This window comes from Stylophora pistillata, chromosome 1 (genome assembly GCF_964205215.1).
Source record: "Stylophora pistillata chromosome 1, jaStyPist1.2, whole genome shotgun sequence".
In the NCBI taxonomy this organism is placed as follows: domain Eukaryota; kingdom Metazoa; phylum Cnidaria; class Anthozoa; order Scleractinia; family Pocilloporidae; genus Stylophora; species Stylophora pistillata.
In genome coordinates, this window is record NC_142519.1 from 28,967,575 (window position 1) to 28,994,654 (window position 27,080).

The 27,080-nt window shown below is 38.1% G+C and overlaps 1 protein-coding gene across 4 annotated transcripts; it reads left to right on the top strand.

Annotated features, from left to right (window-relative positions):
- Positions 1-187: 187 nt before the first annotated feature.
- LOC111329021 (uncharacterized) lies at positions 188-26,884 on the top strand. 4 transcript variants are annotated; one of them, XM_022933594.2, is made up of 17 exons: positions 188-332; positions 1,767-1,839; positions 2,276-2,362; positions 2,763-2,948; positions 3,859-3,979; positions 5,152-5,339; positions 5,488-5,709; positions 6,270-6,644; positions 7,909-8,022; positions 8,782-8,967; positions 9,989-10,115; positions 11,111-11,295; positions 23,210-23,428; positions 23,772-23,846; positions 23,924-24,040; positions 25,046-25,235; positions 26,195-26,884. In XM_022933594.2, the coding sequence occupies exons 2-16, from the start codon at positions 1,779-1,781 to the stop codon at positions 25,228-25,230; spliced, it is 2,448 nt and encodes an 815-aa protein (XP_022789329.1). In that variant the 5' UTR covers positions 188-332; positions 1,767-1,778; the 3' UTR covers positions 25,231-25,235; positions 26,195-26,884. The 4 variants fall into 4 exon arrangements, with proteins under 4 accessions (XP_022789329.1, XP_022789328.1, XP_022789330.1 ...); XM_022933593.2 differs by having other exon boundaries at positions 25,046-25,230; XM_088749176.1 differs by lacking the exon at positions 188-332 and adding an exon at positions 1,405-1,422 and having other exon boundaries at positions 25,046-25,230.
- The last annotated feature ends 196 nt before the right edge of the window (positions 26,885-27,080 follow it).

The window sequence follows — 27,080 nt, forward strand, 5'->3', positions numbered from 1 at the left end:
AATTACATAGTTGTGAGACATACTTGACTCATTAGCGCAGCCTATCTCGTGTAAGAATTTTTCTTGCCCATTCATCAGAGACAATAAGAAAATTCAATGCAAGCATTTTATGCTTAAATGAAAGACACTGGGATACCAGTCGTAAGTGATCTCAAGCGTGAACTAGTACCTGCTTAAAAACATTACTGGTGAACCAATCGCGTAGCTTACTGTTTCACGCTCCTACAGTCTCTTTTATTTTGTGGACCATATTTTTAGAAGGAAAACCTTAAGGGAAAACTTCCCTTTCAAATATCCACCAGGCAGGTGAAAGAAAATTGAGCTTTCAGAAGGTAAGATGTCTTTTTTATCTTCTTATCTTTTTATTTGATGAAGTATATGTTCGTTCCAAATTAAATCGACTCGTAATACCCACGGCTTCGCTAAATGGCCGTGCGTCACCGTATTTCATCTGCAGTTTTGTCTGTTGTAAAAATGTAAACCTAAACTATATACTTGAAGTTATCATGTATGAAGAGAATTAGCTGTCAGTGATCAATTACGCCTGGAAATAGCAAAGATCTTATATTCGACTTTCTTTTAGTTCCATCTGTCAAGCACAATCTTACAATGATCATCTAAGGCAAATCAATGTCAAGAGGGATTTAGACGAAAACAATATTACCAGCAGTACTCATTTTTATCAATTTGAATTTTACTGCGAAATACCACAAGCAGTCTGACCTCTCCAAATTCCTTTCTTTTCAATGTCATTTTCGTGCTGATTGGCCCAATGATACCTGCAGTTTTTACTCTGTCGAGCAACATTTGGTACCAGCGCTTTTGTTGTCTTTCCATTCTGACGCTTTTGAGATGTATAACAAAAAACACTGAAATGGATGCGAATGCGATCCTCGCAGTTATGAACACTACTTAAGCAGTAGTGAAAATTAGGGCTGAAAAAAAATTAAGGCCTGTACGGGATTTGACCCGATGACCTCTGCGATACCGGTGCAGTGCTCTGCAAACTGAGCTAACAAACCAATTGGGAACTGGTTATTATGTTGGTTCATAGAAAACTCGTGAAGTGATGAATCAACGACTATTTGAACTGCGGATTTAAGAAATGAATATGAATGCGATCTTCACAGTAACGGGTTTATTACAAACCAACACAATGACCAGTTCCCAGCTCAGTTGGCCAAATATTCTTTCCAGGCTTTAATTTCACTACTGCGTAAGTATTGTTCATTACTGCGAAGATAACTTTCATATTCATTTCTTAAAATCGCAGTTCACACATATGATTTTCATATATTCACAGTAAATAAAAAACACTGAGTCGTAAAATAAACAGATTGAATCGAGTGCTTCCATACTCACTTTTTTTTCCTATGCCTGATTTGGTCAAACCAAGTGAGTTTGTACTGCACCGAAACCTGAGTAAGTAAACGCACAATACTTTTTGAAATGGTTCAACACTAGTACTGTACTGTAGGAATTATAGAATTATATAATGACCCTCATGAATTTTTTGGTTTCATCCTGAAGCCGCGCAAAATCCCCTGCCCTCCCTCCCCCATTTTCTGTTTAATTATATTCATTGGCTCTGCAACTGTTCATTTGATGCAGTTCGGTTACAAGAAAGTTTATATGGGACAAAAAAATCAATCAGAACTGTTTTAAAAAAAAACTAAAATTCGAGCTTTCTTCAATCATGCAGTTACTAGTGGATTAATCAGTCTTCTTTGCTATTTTTGTTATCGTTTTGTTCTCTCGACGAACAGGACGGGGGAAGGATGCGAGGTTTAGACCTTCCAGTTTTTGTATTGTTAATACAAAACTTTTTCACATGCCGAGGTGAGAATATAAACGTTGTGGTTACAGATTTTTTTAACCCAGTGGTTACTCTTCCCTGCCCCAGCCACGAGCCTGTTAATCATTCTATCTCATTAATCCAACTGAAACTAAGCAAGAATCAAGTAAAGGAGTTGAAAAATGAAGAAATGTGTATGCACTTACGTGAGACAAATAAAGTCAGAATTGAATGGAGGACTTTTGGAGAATAGTCAGTATCAGGACGTAAAAAGTAATAGGATTACACACAACGTTTCCTCGATCAATTTCCATTCACGATCACATAGTCTAAGAGTCTAATTCTTCATTTTAAAGAAGTTTATGGATTACAACTGCATTCATTTAAACATTTAACAGACTTTATTTATGACTCCATCCCTGGGAGGTGCATTTCCTTACATTAAGGTATTAATACACATGAGCATTTTTTCTCCCTCAGCCACTGCAAGTGAACCAGACAAAACCATAGATTTGGATCCATCCATAAATCCCGCGACTCTAAAAATGTATGACCAAGAAATGGAAGGTAAACGATGACTGGTTATTTGCTCTACCTTGATACTAAAATAATGTCGTCGATACAATCGCAAACATAACCACTGAAACTTCTCGTTATTATCATCATTTTTTTTTTTATGTCGTCGACGTAGCTATCCTCATCAGCGGTGTCATCATCTCCGTCATCAATATGATAGATGGTGGCGCAAAAAATTGTTTGAATCCTTTTAAGTTTTCACTTTTTCTACCAACTGAATGACCTGAAACTCACACAATATCTGTTTCCTGCCGTGATTTTATGTGTGATAAGTGTTTGTCCTGATTATCATAATGTAAGAAGGTTACATAGAGGATATCACCTGACCAGCATGCAAGACGAATAGTCCTTGAAAAGGTAAATGTGATTACGACTACGTTCTTTTATTCAGCAACATTTGGAGAGTTAAATCTGGGAATGGATTACTTTGAGGGAGACATAAAGTTAACCCAACAGCTTAGAGACTACTTAAAGTCCTCCAGGGGAGGAAACGCTCTCCAAGCCAGAGCACTTATAAAAGACGAACGAAAACTGTGGGCTAATGGTGTGGTTCCATACGCGCTTGCTAGTGATCTGAGTGAGTACAATTAGCTACCTGAGAACAAGTAAGGCTGCTTGTGGTTTAGGTCTCTGCAGATTTTTTAGAGAAGTCCTTTCTTCTAAATCTGGCCTCAGTTAAGGCCAGGAAGGCAAACAATCTCCCCTCCATCTTTCTAGCTTTTTTGCCTCACTCAGCCCGTATTATTGCCTTATTTTTTTTTAATCAACTGGACGCCTGGAACAGGTACGGGTCCGCTATGTGATATGGGCGAAGTCTGAGCATGTATTTTGGGCTCGTTATGTCTATCAGAATAGCAACGAGCAAATGTCTAAAGTCGCATTTATCAAGATGTCAATATTTCATTGACTGAAAAATATACATTCAGTATTAGCCTCAATAATAATTAATGGCGGCAAACATACAAAGACCATACAAACGAACAAATGGGGTGGGAAAAACAGGAATCTTCCCGAAACTCGATCGGGGTAAGAAGTTTAAAGTACTGCTTACCATTATGAATCATATACAAATTCCTTGAGGACGTGAATGCAATGCGCCACCACTGACCCCTGAATCATAAATTTAAAGTTGCTTTTGATGTTACACTATTCGTCTCTTCTTTAATAAGCCCCCCCCCCCCGTGTAGAACTTTACGATCTATCTCTCCTCCCTCCCTCCTTAGTCCTGTCTGGAACCCCTGGAAATCAATACACGCCCCCTCCTCCCTGCCCCTTTACAAGGCTTATGATAGTGTTAATGGTATTAAAAGTTACAATTGTCGAAGAGAAAGCGGAATTGGAATCCTATTCACGGGAAAATAGTCCGAAAGATATCTGTGATTTGGGAAAATACTTGATAATGGATTCAATTAAAAGAGTTAGTTGGGAACCAACACAACTCTAGCACTGACTATCATACGTCGCTTCCCGAATTATTTCCACAACAGGCACAGAGAGTCGAGGCTACATAAACTCAGCAATAAAAGAGTGGAGTGACAATACCTGCCTTACGTTAAGACCTAAAAACGACGCCGACCAAGATTACATAGAGTTTGTCTACGAGGTAGGGTACGTACGCAGCTTATCCTAATGTAACTAATTTACTAAGCCTAAATTTGTTATCTTGACCATTTTCCCCCCATTCTTTTCTTATAACTAGCATAAAAGGATCATATCCCAAGATAAAAAAAAAACAATAATTCGCAACAATACAGCCCCAAAAGAGAAAAAAAAAGAACCACCCTCTTATTTGTTTGTAACTATTGCAACACACTCCCGGCCGCTATTTCTATCGAGCGCCCAAACAACTGCTGCCAACCAAGGTCAGTTAAATACCAACGAAATTTACTTGATTCCTACCCTTTTATGGAGTGATCACGTAAATCATATTTTGTGGAGACTTGCCACAAGTGTGTTTAACTTTCAAGAACCAGTTAAGTGTAGTCTGATCGTCTGGGTGAGTGCAGTCCTGAGAAGGACTGTTGTGGGTAGTGGTGACTCACGTTTTGACAACTCGAGCGGAAGTCATGAGACTGATGGTGACTTCCGCTAAGGTTGTCGAAACGTTAGTCAGCACCAGCCTTAACGGTCCTTCTCAAGACTACACTACACCCAAAGGATCAGACTAATAATAGTAATAATAATAATAATAATAATAATAATAATAATAATAATTATTATTATTATTATTATTATTATTATTTTATACATATATTGCGCAAATTAACATGTGGATATGATCAATGCGCATCACAACACTTTTCGGGGGACTTTGGCCGGACTGCATCAGCAGTTTACAAACAATCGAAGGAAACTTATTTGAAGATGCCCCCTCCCCCCAAATACCAGTAAACAGGCTAGACCACATTACAGTAATCTCGTGAGTGGGTTCTTTAAGGTCCCCTGCCTAACCAAATGAACTAATTACTAGATCCAGGAGACGGGACCTATGGTTTATTCGTCCTTATCCGAGAAGACGAGAATGTCTATCCATTTCTTGATATTATAGAAAGGTAGCGCATTCTCCTCAGTTATTTTAAGACCTTGGGTGTTGGTCCGGCCGGGGCTCGAACCATCGACCTCGACATCCCGCACAACAGTCCAGCGCTCTAACCAGTTGAGCTAACCGGGAGGCGGTAAACAGATTACACCATCACATGTTACCCACGGGTTCAAACCAGTTACTGTAATGAATAATTTGTAAGGAAATCGTTTCTTTTTTCTCGTTTGTTCGCCCTTAGTTGCTCCTCATACGTGGGACGTATTGGCGGCCAGCAGACAATTTCAGTCGGAAACGCAGATGGTTCCATTACTTGTAAACATGGAAACCTTGTCCACGAAATTGCTCATTCTCTGGGATTTTTTCACGAGCATAGCCGACCAGACCGTGATGACTACGTTGAAATTAAGTGGGGAAATATCGAAAGTGGTAAGTGTGGAAGGCATTTAAAGCAAGTACCGTGCAGTTGTACCATATCCGCCCAGTCAAGTATAACCGGCTAGATTAGCACGGTTATAAGGATAATCTTCCGAAAGCGGCTGATTGCAGTGTTGAGAGCTTCTCCTTTTTTTACCAGGTTATCAAAGGAACTTCGAAAAGGAAACTACAGAGACTGTGGACTCTCGAGAAGTGGAATACGACTATGGCTCAGTTATGCACTACGGCGAATTCTTCTTTACGAAGGGCAAAGGATTAAAAACTCTGGAACCAATACAAAATACGGACGCAACCATTGGTCAGAGGGTCGGGCTCAGTGATCTGGATATAAGACAAGGAAATTTGCTGTATAAATGCCCAGGTATGGTCACGGTTACTCTGTTTGTAGAAAGTGATGATGGTGTTACCATAAATCGTTCCACTAAATAATGTAATGCAGTTTGGGATCACTATATTGCGTAAAGAGCCGTAATTTCAATCCCTGGGTACCTCGAACCGCGGGGTATAAAACTTTGCACCCAAGGTCTATTTGATTGACTCGTATGTAAATTTTCGGTTAAGGTCTAGGTACAATACTAACCATTTTTTAAACTTTTTATGGAATCGCGGTTATTCGGCGAATTGTTTCGGTGAAATCGCACTCCCTATCTAACCAAATCTAAGCTCAAAACGTTCAGAAAACTTAACCGAAAACATGCCATGGCGAGTAAGTGAGTCAAAGGAATTTGACCCCTCTGAGTGATAGATCGAATTTTAATGGTGGTACTATTCTTCTACAAGTCTTCTTCAGAGCCAGTTATATTATGAAGGAGACGATTAAATAATTATCAAGCAGGATTTCCACGAATACTGGTAGTATAGTGCGCAAATTTCTATTTCTGTGAATAAATTTCTTTTGAGGTTGAAATACTCTTGATGCAGGTTACGGAGATGACATAACAAAAGAAAATGAAACGAACCAAGCCCCAACAGACGAGGAATTGTGGGATAAACCACTCCGCGAACGCGAAATTAAAGTCCTTAGAAGTAATGTGCACAAGAAACATGCGGAGAAGAAAAGCAGTCATCTCCACAAAATTTTAAAAAAGAAGGCGATTCATAAAAAATCAACCACGCTAAAGCAGCCTTCTCTCACTAAAACGGAAGAAAGAACAACCAAGCATACCAAGCCTGATTCCAGATCAATGGTGTTTAAAGAAAACCAGCTGAAACCTCAATTACAGAAAGCGTACTATCAAGATGATGCGGATGTCTTAGAAGGAGATGATGGAGAAGACGATGTGTCTTATTCGCGAGGTAAGTGTATTACAACGACAAACGCTGCTCCTGAGGAAAAAAAGGTTCATTATCAATTTACAGGAGCGTTGTACCTGCATTGAGTGAATAAAAAGAGAATAATGCATGGTTGCATGCAGATATCGAATTTCTCTCCTTGTGTTCAACTCGATATCTCACCAGTTAGTGCAGCGAACAAGCGGAATGTCAAGTTGAACTCCTGATGAGAACTTCTGTATCTACAAGCAACCATGTAGTATTCTGTTTATTATATTGATACTAGAGGCCTTTTCTGACAAGAAAATACGACAAAAGACCTTAGATTAGGAATGGCAAACGCTTTGCCGTTCATTTATCAACCTGACAGAGTGGTGTGAAAGGTGAGTGACGCGTAAATATTATCGCATGCTTTTCTCAAAGCTGGGAATTCTTGTAGAAACTGCAGTTTAAGGATAAAATGTGTTTTAGTACTTCGATATCCTGAAATTTTTCAGTCTCTTCACTAACTCTTGTAACAGGTAAAGAGGTCGATTCATTTTATATGATCATATTCAATTGTCATACACTAATTGAAGACAAAAATAGAAGTAGCTGATTGCATCTTGATTAGACAACGTTTTCTATGTTTTCTTATATTTGGCTCGATTTTCCTATACATTAAGCCTAAGAAAACGCTCAATTGAATAGCGCAAGCAACAATCTGTAAAATGTTTGATGGAAGAAACAGTTCCACAAAAAATGGCTGTTGCGTTCCCGGTGACGCAGACACGTGGTGCTGTGCACCAGAGTTCGCCCGGTCAACCACCGTGAAGTATGAGGATAGGCAGCAAGATTTCAAATTCGTTTATTCATACAGCACATGCGGTGAAAACACAAAATACACAATGTCTTGGAATAAGGGAAACCGAAAAAGCTACAGACTGAGGAATAGTGCAAACGAAAAAAAAAAAAAGAACGTAACGAGCATGACTTGCATTGGGTTTGCTGATTTAATGAACTCCTAGCTTTGGAAAACTCCGAACTCCGTTGACTTTACTCCTCATCGAATGAGCATCTACTGAGAGCTGAGCTAAGAGCTCAGGGCGAGGGAATTTAGCTAACATCTTTACGTAGAGGAAATAAAAATGAACAGTGGTTTTTTACTGCTAGCCGCAAACGGAAATTCTATAATCAGTAAATCAATGAATCAGTGTCTTAGCGATAATAAAAAGGAACAAAGGTTCTAAGTGATAAGAATGAGAGTTCATCTTGGTAAACGTGACAAAATTCCACTTTTATCCTGCAGATGTTAGCTCGCCTGTGAGTGCCCCAGAAACACCCAACCAACTGGCCACCGATAGAGCAACGCTGGCTCAAGAAGAGGAAGACGCAGTTCAGCAACAGGACAGTGACGAAATAGGTACAAAAACTGCTCTCCCATCCCTCCCCTATTATTATTCCTATCTCCACTGTATACGCTTCTAGTTGGCCACGGAGAACCGGTCCAGTTTTCTTTTAGAGGGAATTTTTCGTAGCTCTGTTATTGAATACAAGTTCATCAATTATGAAAGGTTTTTGAGTGGTTATCCTTTAAAGTTTTTGCCCAGCAGTAGTCTACCCCCATGGAGTGAAACTTAGTATAAATGGTTTATTGTATACATTCAGAGAACTCTAGGAAAAAAAGAAACTTCTTAACCCTTCCACTCCTTATATCTTATTTATAATACTCTTTACTGTCTGCCATACAATTCTTATGCATCGCGCAGAATGAGGCGACATCACCTGGGACCTTCATGGTTGACGCGCGCTAAATTTAAATCGACCAAGCATTTCAGACGGCCAGACAATAAAGAAAGCGACCTGAAAATGGCTAACAGCGCACACGTTTCGCAAGCTTGTGAATTAAATACTTTTGTTTTTGAAAAGTTAGCATATGGGTTTTGTAGAGTAGACACTGACTCGGATCTTAGTTTAGATCATTTGGTATTGGGTCAAATAATAATTTCCTGACTAATACTTTCCTTTATTTTCATCACTTTTCTCTTTAATTGTATCTATATTATAAGAAAAAGTGGTGTCCTGTCATTCCACCCTTTCAATGTTTAAATTTTGCAACGTTCTTGTGCCCTTAATTATTTACTTATCTAATGTGATGATGAGTCTTTTTGCTATTCAACAGGCGAGGAAAATTTAGGAAAAGACTACTTTGAAGGCGACATGATACTGACACCTGACCAACATGATTTCCTAAGTAATATTAAGAAAGACGACAGCGTGCAGCAAGGCTCTAAACGGGCTCTCATTAAGGACAAAATGTATCTCTGGCCGAACGCTAAAGTGTACTATAATTTCGATAAGGGAGTAGGTAAGGGATTGAGACGTTAACCGTTTACACCCTAACATCAGTATGCATATTCTCCATACTGTTCTCTATACATTTTCTAAGGTGCCGACAAGGAGAATTTGTTCATCAATCTAGAGGTTTTTTAATTTGGATATATCAACAAAGTTGAAATGGTAAATTGGCCACCGTAATGATTACAAAAGCTGACGTTTCGAGCGTTAGCCCTTCGTCGGAGCGAATGGCTAAAGGCTGATAGGCTGATAGGCTAAAGGGCGAAAGGCTGATAGTTTCGAAAGAAACTGTTTGGGGCTGCGTCGGTGGGAGTAACGAAATAATTTGGATATATCAACAAAGTTGAAATGGTAAATTGGCCACCGTAATGATTACAAAAGCTGACGTTTCGAGCGTTAGCCCTTCGTCGGAGCGAATGACGAAGGGCTAACGCTCGAAACGTCAGCTTTTGTAATCATTACGGTGGCCAATTTACCATTTCAACTTTGTTGATATATCCAAATTATTTCGTTACTCCCACCGACGCAGCCCCAAACAGTTTCTTTCGAAACTATCAGCCTTTAGAGGTTTTTTAGTTGATGATCATTTCCTTTATTCTCCTGACCTTAATGTTTGATTCAGGGGTGATATTGTAAGGAGAAATTAGACGCTAGCCACTCTTAGGGGTCCAAGGGTCAATAGGCTCTGTCCTATTCTTTCAAACCTTGGAATTCTCATATTTAATATGAATTGAATTCAAACGCAGTAGATTAATTCAGTTAGTATCTTCGAACAGAGACGTCTAGTGATTTCGCTCGAACGTGGATTATCAATATGTGACTCTGCGGTTCTGTTTGATTTGTTTGTCGATCGAACTTTCGCAAAGTAGCTACGCCTCGTGGCACGAGTGAACACATCTAGTTTTCCAAGTGTAAACGTACAATCTATGGTATATGTTGTAAATCTTTCGGGTTGCATATTGCACGTCAGTGCGAAATTCAAGAGGGGACTCCTAATTTATACAGCGACTTTTTTATTTGTCTTTCTTAAGATAGGATAGGAAGAAGAAGAGCTCGTGCAGCTATGCGGCACTGGCAGAGACACACTTGCCTCAAGTTCAAGCGAGTCAAAGAACCAGCCGACGACTTGGGATATATAAATTTCGTATTTGAGGGAGGGTAAGTGTTGAAATCTCTTGCTCTTTTACTCAATTTTTCAACTCAGCTGATTTCCCGATTGTGATTGAGGGTCTTAAACCGCATCAAAGCACTGACTACGGCCAATCAAAACTCAGGAAATTAAAACTTATTTCGCGTCTAATTGGTCGAGAGTTTTCTCGACCAAACACAGAGCGAAATAAAGCAAAACTTGTACAATCTTGGATAACTGTTGCAGCACCCCGTTAACTTTACCGTTGAATTTTCTTTCTTAACTTGAGTGAGGCATTTTCAGCACGTTTAGTGTTCAGTCTCACAATGGAACCCGGGCGCATAACAGTAGATCATAGAGTGTGAAGGGACAGGAAAAAAATCAGTTCATTCCTCATTCAGTGCGAGTGCTCATCATATCAGGCTACTTTTACACTGACATAAATTTTACAATTCATGATTAGGCTAAAGATTGCCCTTTGTCATTTTAGAGCTCTTTTTTCCTAATGGTTAATAAACAATAAAGGATTTTTCATCGAACTTGCTGTCGAAAGTTATTCAATATTGTGTCGGTTGTACTCTATTTGGCTTTGTAATTGGTTAAAGAAGTTCGTACATTTTCCTCTCAACCTTCCATTTAGCCAATCAGCTTAAGCCAGTTGATATTTAAAATCTTTTGGGGATGATTCAAGGGCAAACACGCCTAGAAAATACTGAAATACTGTTGTAATGCATCACTAAATGGAGGGCTGAGGAACTAACCAAAAATATTCACAACTTTATCATTTGCGTTTTCCTGTGGTTCACACGATTGAATTTTTTTGTCTCAACTGGCCGCGGTTCCTTTTAATATTTTCATTTGTCCTTACTCAGTGGCAGTTTTGATACGGCTGATTGTGATTTTACGACGCCCAGTCGAAATGCACTACATCTTATGGAATTATATTTAATCTGTAAACGTACAAATTTTATATGCAACGACACGTATTGTATATTTATGCCTGTTTTCTGCAACTGTTAACAAGCTGCGCTTCCCGAGTTGGTCGCGGTGGAGACAAGGTCCAGAAGCTGACAATTGGAAGCAAAGCTCTGCGGTGTAAAATAGGAAACATAATTCACGAGCTGGGCCATGCTGTTGGCTTCTTTCACGAGCACAGTCGACCGGACAGAAATAAATATGTTCGTGTCCTCAGAAAGAACATCCTTCCTGGTAAGGAACTTAAGTAACGTGGCTTAAGGGCCAATGATAAGAAAATTTTCATTTCTTACAACGTTTTTATGCTAATTGGTTTTAGTATTTTGATTGTTTCTTTCAGTATCTCGCGCACTCAGAGGATTCTCTTTAGTTCAATTGTTTCGTTACTGTCTCGCACACTCTGAGGATTCTCTTTTGTTCGAATATTGCGCCAGTATTTCGCACGCTCTGAGAATTTTCCTTAGTTTGATTGTTTCGCTAGTATATCTCGCGAACTAAAAGGATTCTCTTTATATCGATTTTTACGTTAGTGTCTCGCACACTTTGAGTAATGTCTTTAGTTCGCTTGTTCCGTTAGGGCCTTGTGCACTTTAAAAAATTATCTTCATTTAACTGTTTCGTTGCTGCCTCGCGCACTCTGAGGATTCTCTTTGGTTCGATTGATACGTTAGTATCTCGCGCACTCTAAAGACCTCTTTTGTTTGGTTGTTTCTTTTGTGTCTCGGGCACTGTGAGGATTCCCTTTTTTTTTAAATTTGGCTAGTATTTTGCACACTGTGAGGCAAATCAGGCATGTCAGATATCGGCAATTTTTTCAGACGATCAAAATCACCGCGATCGGCTGACAAAATCACCAGGTTCGTCACCGACTTCTGTTTCTTGTGCACTTTAAGGATTCTCTGGCTCGATTGTTACGTTAGTATCGCATGCGCTCTGAGGATTTGCTGTAGTTCAATTGTTGCGTTAGTGTCTCGCGCATTTTGAGGATTCTCTTTCTTTTCACTATTTCGTTAGTGTTTCGCGCACTCCGAGGATTTTACTTTAGTTTATTGCTGGTATTTCGCGAATTCAGAGGGTTTTCTCTGGTTTTTTTGTCTCGTTTGTGTCTCGCGCACTGTGAAGATTTACTTTTTTTTTTTTATTATTTCCTTACAATTTTTCACACTGTGAGCATTTTCCTTAGTTTCAACTTTTCCTTAGTATCTCGTGTAATCTGTTTTTTTTCGGTTTTAGTTCAATTGTTGCGCTAGTATATTGCACACTCTAAAGATTCTCTTTAGCTCGAATTTTCCGTAAGAGTCTCGCACTCGCTGAGGATTATCTTTGGTTCGATTGTTGCGTTACTGTCTTGCACGCTCTGAATATGCTCCTTAGTTCAATAGTTGTGTTAGTGTCTCGCGCACTTTAAGTATTATATTTGATACGATTGTTGCGTCAAGCCCCGTTCAAACGGTCATGATAGTTGGTAATAGTTTCAGCTGTGCCGCGCGTTTGAACACGAACTATCATGCACTATCATCGAGTGTCATAAACTATCATCAATTATTATGTAGTTTGGACATGTTTTGCCGTTTGAAAGAGCGGATAATAGTGAATGATAGTTTTCGGTCAACAGTTTTACCAAAAACGGGCTCAAACCGAAATAGCAAATGGTAGAATGACAAGATAGCCGTTAAGGTTTTTCGGAATTCGCGTAGTTTATTCTCATCATCTCTTGGTAAGCCTCAGTATCTTACAACTCACAAATCCATAACTAAGATTTCAAATGCCACCGAGATTGCTGACTCAGCTCCCGTCATATTTGTTTAACATTACGCGATCTCATTACGTTATGTAGTCAAGTATCATCAACTATAATGAACCGTCTTTTAACGCTAACGTGATGTTTCATGATAGGGAATAAAAGTTAAAACAACCATCGACTAACATCAACTATCATGACTGTTTGAACGGGGCGTTAGTGTCTCGTGTACTCTACATAGGATTATCTGTAGTTCATTTGTTGCATTAGTGTCCTGCGAACTCTGAGGATTCTCTTTAGTTCGATTGTTGCGTTAGTGTTCCAAGCACTCTTAGGACTCTCTTTTATTCGATGATTTTTCTAGTATCTCTGAGGATTCTCATTCGTTCGATTGTTGTGTTAGTGTCTCCTGCACTCTGAGGATTCTTTTATGTTCGGGTGTTACATTAGTATCACACGCACTCTGAGGGTTCTCTTTGGTTCAGTTGTTTCGCTGGTATCCTGCATACTCAGAGGTTTCTCTCTAGTTTGGTTGTTTCATTTGTGTCTTGCAAATTTTAAGTATTCTCTTTAATTCGATTGTTTCGTTTGTTCCTCGCGCTCTCAAAGGTTTTCTGTAGTGAGTTATGTCTTTAATTTGATAATTCCGTTGGTGTCTCACGCACTCTGAGGATTCTTTTTAGTTCATTGTTTCGCTGGTATCTCGGAAATTGAAAAGGGTCTCTCTAGTTCTGTTGTTTCGTTTGTGTCTCGCGACAGTGAGGATTCCCCTTTTTTTTCGATAATTTCCTAATTATTTTGCATACTGCGAGGATTTTTCTTAATTTGATCATTTCCTTAGTTTTATATCTCGTAAAATCTGGGTTTTCTTGTTGGGCCAGTGCGTCGGAATCTCTGAGGATTCTCTGAAGTTCCATTGTTGCACTAGTGTGTCGCGCAATCTGAGCATTCTCTTTTGTGGGATTGTTGTGTTGGTGTCTTGCGCATTCATATCTTTAACGTCTTTCGAGGATTCTCTTTAATTAGATTGTTGCGCTAGTATCTCGGGTTCTCTGAGGATTCTCTTTAGGTCTATTGTTGCGCTAATGCCGTGTCGCACACTCTACTGACTCTCTGGTTCGATGTTTACTTTAGTTTCTCGCGCACTCTAAGGATTTTCTATAGTTCGATTGTTGCACTACTTTGTTACGCACTTTGAGAATTCTCTTTTGTTCGTTTATTTTGTTAGTATCTCGCGCGTTTTGAGGATTCTCTTTAGTTCGATTGTTAACCTAGTGTGTCGCGCAGTCTGCGGATTCTCTTCAGTTACATAGTTGCGTTAGTATCTCACGCGCTTTGAGGATTCTCTTTACGTCAATTGTCAAGCTCGTGTGTCTCATACTTTGAATAATCTCTTTAGTTCGATTGTTGCGTTAGTGTCTTGCGCATTCTGAGTTATCTCTTAAGCTAAATTGTTTCGTTAGTTGCCCGCATCTTCTAAGGATCTTATTTAGTTCGATTGTTGCGCTGGTGTGTCGTGCACTCTGAGGATTCTCTTCTGTTTGATTGTTGCTTTAGTCTCACGCTTTCTCTGAGGATTCTCTTTAGTTCGATAGTTGTACTAGTGTATCGTGCACTCTGCGGATTCTCTTTAGTTCAATTTTTACGTTAGTATTTGGCGTATTCCGAATAATCTGTTAAGTTCCATTGCTCAGTTAGTATTTGCGAGATTGGAGGTTTTTTTTTAGTTTGATTATGGTGTTAGTGTCTCAAGGACTCTGACTGATTTGTTAAGTTCAATTTTTTCGTTAGTGTCTAGCGCACTCTAATTCTACATCTACATCTACATTTTATTAAAGTCTATCAAAGGGAAGGCCCATCACCAATAGTAGTAATCTGTATAGTTCGATCGATTGGTTGGTACGTTGCACACTCTGAAGATTTTCTTTAGTTGATATTTTCGTCAGTATCTCGTGCACTCAGATAAATGTTTATTTCGATTTTTGTGTCATCATATCGCGCACTCTAAGTAATCTCTTTAGTTTAATTGTTTCATTAATATCTTGCACCCTGTAAGGATTCTCTTTAGTCTGATTGTTTCATTAATATCTTGCGTACTCTGAGTAATCTCTTAAATTCGATTATTTCGTTAGAATCTCGCGCACTTCGAGTAATCTCTTTAGTTCGATTGCTTTATTATTATCTCGCGTACTCTGAGTAATCTCTTTAGTTCGATTGTTTTGTTCAGATCTCGCGCACTATGAGTAATCGCTTTAGTTCGATTGTTTTGTTATTATCTCGCGTGGTCTGAGTAATCTCTTTAGTTTGATATTGTTGTTAGAATCTCATGCACTATGAGTAATCTCTTTAGCTCGATTATTTTGTTATTATCTCGCGTACTCTGAAAAATCTCTTAAGTTCGGTTGTTCTGTTAGAATCTCGCACTTTCTGAGTTATCTCTTTAGTTCGATTGTTTTGTTACTACCTGACGCACTCTGAGTAATCTCCCCTCAGTTTGATTGTTTTGTTAGTATGTCGTACACTTTGAGTAATCTCTTAAGTTTAATTGTTTCGTTAGTATCTCGCGCAATACGAGTAATATCTTTAGTTCAATTCTTCTGCTAGTATCTCACGCACTCTGAATTATCTCTTTATTAGTGCGATTATTTCATTAGTATCTCGCGCACTCTGAGTAATCCCTTTAGTTCAATTGTTTTGTTGGTATCTGGTGCCCTCTTAGTTATCTCTTTAGCGCGGTTGTTTTGTTAGTACCTCGCGCACTTTGAGTAATATCTTAAAATCGATTCTTTCGTTAGTATCATGCGCACTCTGAGTAATCTCTCCGGTTCAGTTCGGTTCTTAAGTTCAATTGTTTTATCACTATCTCAGGCACTCTGAGTAATACCTTTAGTTCGATTGTTTTGTTAGTATCTAAGGCACTCTGATTAATCTCTTTGGTTTGATTGTTTGTTGGAATCTCGCGAACTCTAAGTGATCTTTTTAGTTCGATTGTTTGTTTAAATCTCGCGCTCAGTGAGTAATCTCTTTAGTTAGACTGTTTTGTTAGAGTCTCGTGCACTTTGAGTAATTTCTAGACTTGCTCACAAGTCGCGCTTTTGAGCGCGTAGCGTGATAGTGAGCCCGAAGCGCGAGCGAGCCGAGCCGAGCCGAGCGAGCGAGCGAAAGCACGACTTGTGAGTAAGTGCGGGTCCTACCACACCAGAACAGAAAACCAAGCGAACGACTTTGAGAGAGTCTAAGTAATTTCTTAAACTCGATTGTTTCGTTAGTATCTTGTACACTCTGAGTAATCTCTTTAGCTCGATTGTTTTGTTAGTATCTGGCGCACTCTGAGTTATCTCTTGAGTGCGATTGTCTCTTAATATCTCGCACACTCTTAGTAATCTCTCTAGTTCAATTGTTTCACCAGTATGTCGCACACTCTGAGTAATCTCTTTAGTTCGATTGTTACGTTATCATCTCGCGCACTCTGAGTATTCCCTTTAGTTGAATTGTTTCGTTAGTGTCTCGCGCACTCTAAGTATTCTCTTTAGTTGAATTGTTTCGTTAGTATCTCGCGTACTCTGAGTAATCTCTTTGGTTCGATTGTTTCTTTATTATCTCGCGCACTCTGAGTATTCTCTTTAGTTGAATTATTTTGTTATTATCTCGCGTACTCTGAGTAATCTCTTTGGTTCGATTGTTTCGTTATTATCTCGCGCACTCTGAGTATTCTCTTTAGTTGAATTGTTTCGTTAGTATCTCGCGTACTCTGAGTAATCTCTTTGGTTCGATTGTTTCGTTAGTATCTCGAGCACTCCGAGCATATGTAGTCTCTTCAGTTTGAATGTTTTGTTAGTATCTCGTGTATTCTAAGTGATCTCTTTAGCTCGATTGTTTTATTAGTATCTCGCGCACTCTGAGCTACCTCTTTAGTGCAATCGTTTCGTTAGTACCTCGCGCACACTGAGTAATATCTTTGGCTTAATTTTTTTGTTAGAATCTCCCGCACTCTGAGCTCTTTATTGCGATTGTTTCATTAAGCCCCGTCTACACGAGCAATTTTTATATGGCAATTTTTAAGTGGCAATTTTTATTAGCCTGTGTAGATGATGAAAAATGACCAATTTTTATGTGATAACTGCATTTGCTGAAAAGCTGGCGTGTTAGTTCTTATGTGGCAAATAAAAATTGCCACATAAATAAATTGCGCACTCTGAGTAATCTCTTTAGTTCGATCGTTTGTCAAGCCCCGTCTACACGAGTAATTTTTATATGGCAATTTAAATGTGGCAATTTTTATTTTCCCGTGTAGATGATAAAAAATGACCAATTTTTATGTGACAACTGCATTTTCTAAAAAGATGGCGTGTTTGTTTTTATGTGGCAAATAAAAATTGCCACATAAAAAAATTGTCCGTGTAGATGAGACACCAGATAAAATGTGAAAAACGCGCCTAAAGCTGCAAACGTCTGGCGCGTCTTCTGACTTTCGCCATCTTGCTTTTTTCCTTTCCATGAGCATCTCCGCTGTGCAAAATTATAACTGACGCAAATTAGCAACAAATATTTGTCGAGCCATCTACACGGGCAAATAAAAATTGCCACATACAGTTGCCACATAAAAATTGCTCGTGTAGACAGGGCTTTAGGGTCTTGCACACTCTGATTTATCTCTTTGGTTAGATTGTTTTGATAGTATCTCGCGCACTCTGAGTAATCTCTTTGGTTTCATTGTTTCGGTAGTATCTCGCGCAGTCTGAGTTATCTCTTTAGCTCGATTTTGTGTTGGTATCTCGCGCGCGCTCTTTGAGTAATCTCTTTAATATAAATGTTTCGTTAGTATGTCGCGCACTCTGAGTAATCTCTTTAGCTCGACTGTTTTGTTAGTATCTCGTACGCTCTCAGTTATCTCTTTAGTGTATTTGTTTTGTTAGTATCTCTGCACTCTAAGTAATTTCTTTGGTTCAATTGTTTTGTTAGTGTCTGGTGCACCCTGAGTTATCTCTTTAGTGCAATTGTTTCGTTTATGTCTTGTGCGCTTTGAGTAATCTCTTCAGTTTTATCGTTTTGTAGTAGCTAGTGCACTCTTAGTTATCTCTTTATTGCTGTTGTTACTTCAGTATCTCGCGTACCCTGAGTAATCTTTTTATTTCGATTTTTTGTTGGTATCTTGCGCACTATGAGTAATCTGTTTAGTTCGATTGTTTTTTCAGAGTCTCGCGCACTCTGAGTAATCTTCCCTCCGTTCGATTGTTTTGTTAGAATCTCGTGCACTTTGAGTAATCTTTTGAGTTCAACTGTTTCGTTAGTATCTCGCGCAGTACGAGTAATCAATTCAATCAAGTGGCCTACTTATCGGGGACACCTAGTCAATAAAATCTTCATAAAGCTTAAGATTACATTTGATCATATTTACAGCAGAATATTTACTATAAAAATTTCATTAATAGCATTAGAATATTAAATCTGTATATAAAAAAATAATAATTATAACAATAAAATGGTTTACAATGTAATATAATTAATCTAAAAGTCTCAAGTGTTACACAGGTAACAATTCGAACATTTGTTCTCAACTAGACTTGAAAGGTCCTTCTTTCTGATTCGTGTTTTAAAGGCCGATAATGAGGCTAGGGCTATATCCTTCTTAGACAGTTTGGACCATAAGAGTGGTCCAATGTATCTAATGGAGTGCTTGCCAGATTTTACAGTTTTGAACCTAGGGATGAAGAAGTCTGAATTTCGTAGGTTATAACTAGTCGGTGATACGCTGAAAAGATCGATAATATTCGAAGCTGTTAACTTATACTTCCCTTTACACACGAGGATTGCAATATCCTACAGGCGCCTATTGTAAAGACTAGTCATCCGTGCACGTGCTAGTAACTCGCCATATGACGATTTCCAATCACAAAATACAGCTCGCAGACCCCGTTCATTGGCCCTCTCAAGCTTTCTCTGATCTGAGCCCCTGCAAAAGTGCCAAACGAGGCTGCAGTATATCAGATATGGCAATGCGGCGGCCTTGTATATTCTTAATTTCACTCTCATTGAAATCATGTGGCGCATTCTCATTAGGATGCTCACTCGCATACCAGCTTTCTTGCAAACTGTAGATATATGATTACTAAACAACAAGTTCCTGTCAAACAAAACCCCCAAGATTTTAAGTTTTTCCATTGGCCGCATTATGAAATTGTCAATTTGTACACCCCGCTGAGTAGAATCATTTGATGTAATCATTGCATGATATTTGCTTGGATTACGCTGCAGGAGTTTCTCTCTGTACCATCTCGACGCTTGTCTTCCATCATTGTCGATCACCATTACAGCCTGATCAGGATCTTTATGTGCATAGTAGAATTGATGATCTATCTTTAGTTTTATCGTTCTGCTAGTATCTCACGCATTCTGAATTATCACTTTAGTGTGATGTTTTCGTTAGTATTTCGTATACTCTGAATAATCTCTTTGGTTCAATTGTTTTATTACTATCTCACTCACTTTGAGTAATATCTTAAGATCGATTCTTTTGTTATTATCTCACTTACTCTGAGTTATGTCTTTCGTGCGATTGTTTTGTTAGTATCATGCGCACTCTGAGAAATCTCTTTGGCTTGATTGTTTTGTTAGAATCTCGCACACTCTGAGTAATCTCTTTAGTTCGATTGTTAGTATCTCGCGCACTCTGTGTAATCTCTTTAGCTCGATTGTTTTGTTAGTATCTGGCGCACTCTTAGTTATCTCTTTAGTGCGATTGTTTCTAGTATCTTGCGTACTCTAAGTAATCTCTTTAGTTCGTTTTTCTTTTTAATGTAGGAAGCGCTCTAAATAATCTCTGGTTTTTTCCCGTTGGTATCTCGCGCACTCTGAGTAATCTCTTTCGTTTGATTGTTGTGTCAGAATCTCATGCTCTCTGAGTATTCTCTTCAGTTCTATTGTTTTGTTAGTATGTCGTGCACTCTGAATTATCTCTTTATTCGATTGTTCTGGGTAGTATCTCGCGCACTCTGAGTAATCTCTCTAGCTCAATTGTTTCGTTAGTATCTCACGCAATACGAGTAATATCTTACATTGAGTAATCTCTTAAGCTCCATTTTTTTGTTAGTATCTGGCGAAGTCTTAGTTATCTCTTTAGTCCGCTTATTTCGTTAGTATCTCGCGCTCTCTGAGTAATCTCTTTAGTTTGATTGTTTGTTAGAAATATGCGCACTATGAGTAACTTTTTAAGTTTGATTTTTTTGTTACAATCTTGCGCACTCTGAGTAATCTCTTCAGTTTGATTGTTTTGTTTGTGCACCGTGTACTGTGAATCATCTCTTTGTTCAATTGTTTTGAGTAGTATCTCCCGCACTCTCAGTTATCTCTTTAGTTCAATTGGTTCGTAGGTATCTCGCGCACTCTGAGTAATATCTTTAGTTGGATCGTTTTGTTAATATCACTCTGAGTTCTCTCTTTTTTGCAATTGTTTTGTTAGTATCTCGGGCACCCTAAGTGATCTCTTTGGTTTAATTGTTTTGTTAGTGTCTGGCGCACCCTCTAGTGCGATTGTTTTGTTAGTATCTCGCTCACTGAGTAATCTCTTGAGTTCGATTATTTTGCTAGTATGTTGCGCACTCTTCGTTAGTACTCTAAGTACTCTGAGTTATCTCTTTAGTGTAATTGTTTCGTTAGTATCTCGCGCACTCTGAGTAGTCTCTTTGGCTTAACTGTTTTGTTCGTATCTCATGCACTCTGAGTTATTTCTTTAGTGCGATTGTTTCCTTAGTATCTTGCGCAGTCTGAGTAATCTCTTTAGTTCGATTGTTTCGTTAGTATCTGGCGCACTATGAGTAATGTCTTTGGTTCGATTGTTTCGTTAGTATCTTGCACAGTCTAAGTTATCTCTTTAGTTCGATTGTTTCGTTGGTATCACGCGCACTCTGAGTGATCTCTTTAAATCGATTGTTTTATTAGTATCTCGCGCACTCTGGGTAATCTTTGTGGCTCGATTGTTTTGTTAGTATCTTGCATAGTCTCAGTAATCTCTTTAGTTCTATTGTTTCGTTGGTATCACGTGCACTCTGAGTGATCTCTTTAAATCGATTGTTTTATTAGTATCTCGCGCACTCTGGGTAATCTTTTTGGCTCAATTGTTTTGTTAGTATGTTGCGAAGTATCAGTAATCTCTTTGGCTCGATTGTTTCGTTAGCATCTTGCGCACTCTGAGTAATCTCTTTAGTTCGATTGTTTTGTTAACATCTCGCGCACCCTAAGTAATCACTTTTAATTGATTGTTTTATTAGTATCTCGCTCACCCTGAGTAATCTCTTTGGCTCGATTGTTTCGTTAGCATCTTGCGCACTCTGAGTAATCTCTTTAGTTCGATTGTTTTGTTAACATCTCGCGCACCCTAAGTAATCACTTTTAATTGATTGTTTTATTAGTATCTCGCTCACTCTGAGTAATCTCTTTAGTTCGATTGTTTTGTTAACATCTCGCACACCCTGAGTAATCTCTTTAAATTGACTGTTTTATTAGTATCTCGCGCTTTCTGGGTAATCTTTTTGGCTCGATTCTTTTGTTAGTATTTTGCGTAGTACGAGTAATCTCTTTGGCTCGATTGTTTCGTTAGTTTCTTGCGCAGTCTGAGTAATCTCTTTAGTTCGACTGTTTTGTTAACATCTCGCGCACTCTAAGTAATTACTTTTAATTGATTGTTTTATTAGTATCTCGCGCACTCTGAGTAATCTCTTTGTCTCAATTGTTTGGTTAACATCTCGCGCACTCTGAGTAATCACTTTTAATCGATTGTTTTATTAGTATCTCGCGCACTCAGAGTAATCTCTTTGGTTCGATATCTTAATTAGAATGTTGCGCCCTCTGAGTAATCTCTTTAGTTTGATTGGTTTGTTAGTTTCTCGCGCACTCTGAGTAATATTTTGGTTCGATTTTTTTGTTAGTATTTTGCGTATTCTGAGTAATCTGTTTGGTTCGGTTTTTTCATTAGAATCTTGCGCACTCTGAATAATCTCTTTAGTTTAATTGTTTTGTTAGTATCTTGCGCACTCCAAGTGATCTTTTAGTTTGATAGTTTAGTTAGAGTTTTGCACACTCTGAGTAATCTCTTTAATTCGATTATTTTGTTAGAATATCGTGAGCTCTGAATAATCTCTTTAGTTCGATTGCTTTATTAGTATCTCGCGCACTCTGAGTAATCTCTTTGGCTCGATTTATTTTAGTAATAGCTCGCGCAGTATGAGTAATCTATTCCGTTCGATTGTTCTGTTAGTATTTCGTGCACTCTGAGAATTATATCTGCTTCGAATGTCTGGTTAGTTTTTTGCGCCCTGTAATTTCTCTTCAATTTAATTGTGTCGTTCTCACACATCTGTGGATCTTTTTAATTTACTTGTTTTGTTAGTAACTCGCGCATTTTGAGTTATGTTTTAGCTCGATTGTTCCCTTAGTCTCTTGCGTACTGTTCGGTAGATATCCTTATACTTTGGTTGTTGTGTTGATATCTCACGGACTCTTAGGATTCTCTTTATTTCAGTTGTTTCCTTAGTATCTCGCGCACTCTGAGTTCCCATTGTAAGTAATGTTTTTAGTTCAATTGTTTCGTTAGTAAGTCGAGAACTCTGATTAATCTCTTTAGTTTGATTGTTCTGTTAGTATCTTGCGCACCCTTGATAATATATTTTGTTTTATTGTTTTGTCACTGTATCTCGCCACGTGCAGTCTGAGGATTCTTTTGATTTTGGTTGCTTCTCTATTATCTTGTCCTCTGTGACCCATCTCTTTAATTCAATTGTTTTTTTTAATATCTCGCGTACTCCGAGTAGTTTCGTCAATTCATAGCTAATTTTAACTATGGTCAATTTAAATGTTTTCTTGGTGTTTCGCGTACTCTGAGGATTCTCTTCAGCTCGATGGTTTTGTCAGCGTCTCGCGCATTTCAAATTACTATTATTATTATTATTATTATTATTGTTATTATCCATTAGTGAACAATGATTGTGTTTATTCGTTTGAAACATTTACCTGTGAAAGGCCTAGACGTTGTATTAAAGATTTGACTTGGATTAACTCGCTAAGAAGGATTTGATTATAGTGTGGACGAATTTGTATGAATAAAATAAGCTCATTCTTTTGTAAAATGTTTGGACGTGCTTGAACTGAGTTTTGTTAATGATCGATTCAAATTGCTATAAAAGTGTGTGAGGTCTTAAATTTCTCAGTAGAAACCTCTTTTTTTAGCGATTTTATCCTTTTCTGTTACGAGAAAGAAAAAAATTAATGAACTAAACTAAAAGAACACCAAAGCCTAGCGAATAATGCAAAAAGAAACGAGAATGTATATAAATGGGAACGACTGATACAGATCGTACAAGTCATGAATTTGGACGGCGCAATGCTTGACACTGCTTATTCCATTTTACACAGGCTACGAAAGAAACTTCTTCAGATTTGGAAAGAAGTGGATTGACTCAAAGGACGTGCCATATGATTACGGGTCAATCATGCACTACAACAGAGCATTTTTTTCCCGTTTTCCTGTTATGCTTGATACACTGATTCCTTTGCGGAGGGTTGATATTGGTCAGCGAAAGGCGCTTAGTAGATTTGATATCCTACAAGCTAACTTACTCTACCAATGCGATGGTGAGTGTAATCGAGACTTCTTACTGCAGTAATTAGCCGAGATTTACCAGGCGAAAAGTCATTTTTTATCTTAGTATATTTACCTAAAACAGCCAATAAGTAGGTCCGCAATGCATATAGGAAGCTTGCAGCCTTGCACACAGTGGAAAATAAAGTATGTCTACATCCGGTGGGTGTGACTTTATGATTATCTAATTTTTAACTGGGGTCGATTGGTCAACAAGCCTGCTACGGAGCTGACAATCAGGTGATTCAGGTCATACTTCACAATGATGTACTAATGATTACGTTAGATTACTTTAAAGTAGGAGCTCATTATCGCGTCTTTCATTTTGTCATTTAGGAAGGAAAAAGTTAACCGACGAAGAGATCGAGCAGCTCAAGGAAGAAAGTAATGACCAAGGCAGCGATTCGGAAGGTTTGTAAAAACTTTTTCTTTGGAACTGAATTGGGATTGGATGAGTTTCAATAATCACTCTCTTTTGTTAATTCCAGTCACCTGCGCGGACGTTTACGACAGCGATTCGTGCTCCATGATAAAGACCCGAGGTTACTGTCAGAAATTTCCGACAAGCATGAGAACAACGTGCGGGATCACGTGCAACTTGTGCGGTGAGTTGATTTATAACTGAATCACCACTAATGTATGTTTGTCTCTCTTCAAGCTAGTCGCACTTACCTCCTTGTCAGCTTACTTAAAATTTTTTAGCCTGCGAGTTGGCTGTCATTAATACTGTGGCACGAGCGCCAAAGGCTGCGAGATTCGAGTAGGCGATCGAAGTGAGCGAGCAAGAAGAAGTCGGGAGTTAGAGAAGGATCTGGCTGTAAAATATTCGTGGACCTCCACCGCTCACATCGCCAGTCTGCTTAAAAAGCGCAGGTCTTGCCGCTTGATTTACAGAACCAATGAGAGCCTGCTCGCGAGATATATACGAGTGGGCGAGCTTGAAGAGCGTGGAAGAGTTCTAGAAACAGAGTCTTCGCGGACCTTCCGCTTGCCCAAATCGCTCTCCAGCTCGAAAAGTGCAAGCTTCGCCGCCGACGGTGACGTAGCGCCAATAAGAGTCTGCTCGCATGCTACGAATTTATTGATATCTTTTTTTAACTCTTGTGAAAGGAATTATATCACTGCTTTTTGTTATTATTAGAAAGGAATATTTAAAAAGAAAATTAAAAGGTGGTGTTGCTGTGGATATACTTCATGACGAGATGTTATTTCAGTGGTGATTATCAACCGGCCAGCTTTCTAAAAGTATATGCTAAAGCAATCTGATTGTCTTATTTTGTTTCTCTCAGGTTAGAGTAGAATAATACGTGAAGGTTATAGTGTCATGTTATAGATAATGAAAACATAGTTATATTGAGTTTTTATTTTGATAGTCTTAAGGGACTAAGGTCGATTGCAACGTAACTGAGATATCGTGCATCATACGTATTTAATACCGCAGTTCTAAATATATGAACTTTCATATATTCATTGTAACTGAGATATGTTTTCTGCATAGCGGGGAATGTTGTTCATTGATCTTTCTAGGGTTGGCTTCCCTTTTCATTTGAATATATCTTTGCCTAAGATAGACAAAGTCGATGTACATTTAAGATTTATTTAACTTGTAGGCAGTAATAACAAGAACTCGCAAAGAGGGTTAGGGTCGAGGAAAAAGACCTCAGCCACTCATACAGTGTCGCGTAAAAGTTTGGTCAACAATTTGAAGATTTCTCCACTTAAGGAAGACACAGGATTTAAAAGAATGGTCCCTGAAAGGAAACCTCAAACAACTTCAGATACTACTGAATTTTGAGTAAGGTACACTTTGTGTCCCCTTACATGTAACTGTTCAAATGCCTGTCGATTCTCCAGACTGTAAAAGTAAACTTAATAATGCACGAAGAACGGAATAGAGCGGACCAGGTCATAAGATGAAAGCGAAATAAAACTATAATTCTAGACAGAAAAAGCTATGAAGGTGATTAGAACATATGTAATATAGTTAATCAGTTGGTAAATAAATAAACAAATACATAAACAAATAAATAAACAAATACACAAACAAAAAATAAAAAAATAAAATAAATAAATAACTAAATAGGCAATTGAATAAATCAAGGCAAAAGATCACACGTGATAGGGACAAAATAAAGCTCCAATGATTAAAACTATTATATAAAGTACGAAAGGGGCCGTTGAGTGATAAATTAATGTCAATAACAGAGTTAGGTTAAAACATAACCTAAAATTAAAAGTAAACAATGCTAAACAAAACAAAACAAAACCAAATTGCTGTAAAAAATTAAACGTAATGAACCAGAGAGGGGATTGAATATTGTTAAGTGAATAAGTAAGTGAATGAAAAGAATAAATAAAATAAATAAAATAGTAAATGATAAAATGTAGAATAAATGAATGAAGAAATATGAATAATGAAGAATATTTTATTCTAATAAGTTGTTAATGGCAACCAATCCTTGGTGTATTTTCTCCGTGATACAGATGGTTAATCCATTTCAATCTTACCCCAAGACAAACAATTATGCATTACATAACAACTGTATGTTCTCATTTTCTTCCTCTTAACTATAATTTTTTTGATCTCGTTGTCGCCTCTATCACTTTTTATTTAACTTGATTCCTTTTTCTCTCAGCGTTGTCTAATTTAACTAAAGAAGTGGTGTTTTCTTTCCTTTAGATGTTGGTCTTGTGTCAAATCAAAAGGAAAACTTTCAAACTGCACAGATTTAAATGCTATATCTTTCTTCTTCTTTCAGGAATGAATGCCAAAAAGAAGGAGATTGTACACAGAAATCACGACGACACCTCGTTAAAAAGAGCGAACTGAACGCAGTTTTCTAATCCTTTTTTTCTGTTGTTGCTTGCTTTGATATCATCTGGCTTCTTTCTGCCAAATCTCGGTTCATAACAATTAGAAAGATTCTGTATTCGTGGTTTTATAACTGGACTTACTTTAAGAAAACGTCTTGTAGCGATAATTAATCAAGTTAGTATTGCTCTTAGCATCAGTTCATCAGTCTGTTAATTCATTTTACACACGTCCAACGCGTTATGATTTACTGCTTTACGTTGAATTTGTAAATGGATGTGGTAATTAAACAGACCTGACTAAATTTTAGACCATAATTCGAAACAATTGATCTTCTCTCTAAAAATTGATAAAAGTTGAAAATGTACTTAGGAAATTTCGCTCTAAAAAGATTGTTGTGCAGGCATCACAACCCCTTCATATATATGTGTGTTCCCCAGCGATACAGTCATGGCTTTGAGTAACTGCCTGAATGAAAAAGACTTTACGAAGTAACTTAACCGTACGAGATGTAACTTGCAATAAAGTAATAGAATAAATGTGTACTGCGATGCTTACCTATAGATCTTTTGTGAAATACGTGACACCGAATTCTACTGATCATACTGACTTGAAAATACAGTTTTCACTTACAGTCTTAGCTTGTTTGTCATTCTTATCCTTATGGAAGATTTTGTGGAGTTTTGACATAGATTGAAGAGGGAAACAAATAAAGTGAGTGGATAATAGTGAACTGGAAAAATTTTCACAACTTCAATACGTAATGTTAAATCCGAAATTTCCACCAACCTTTGGTTAAATCGACTGTTTTTTTCGGTTGGGTGTTTTAAGTC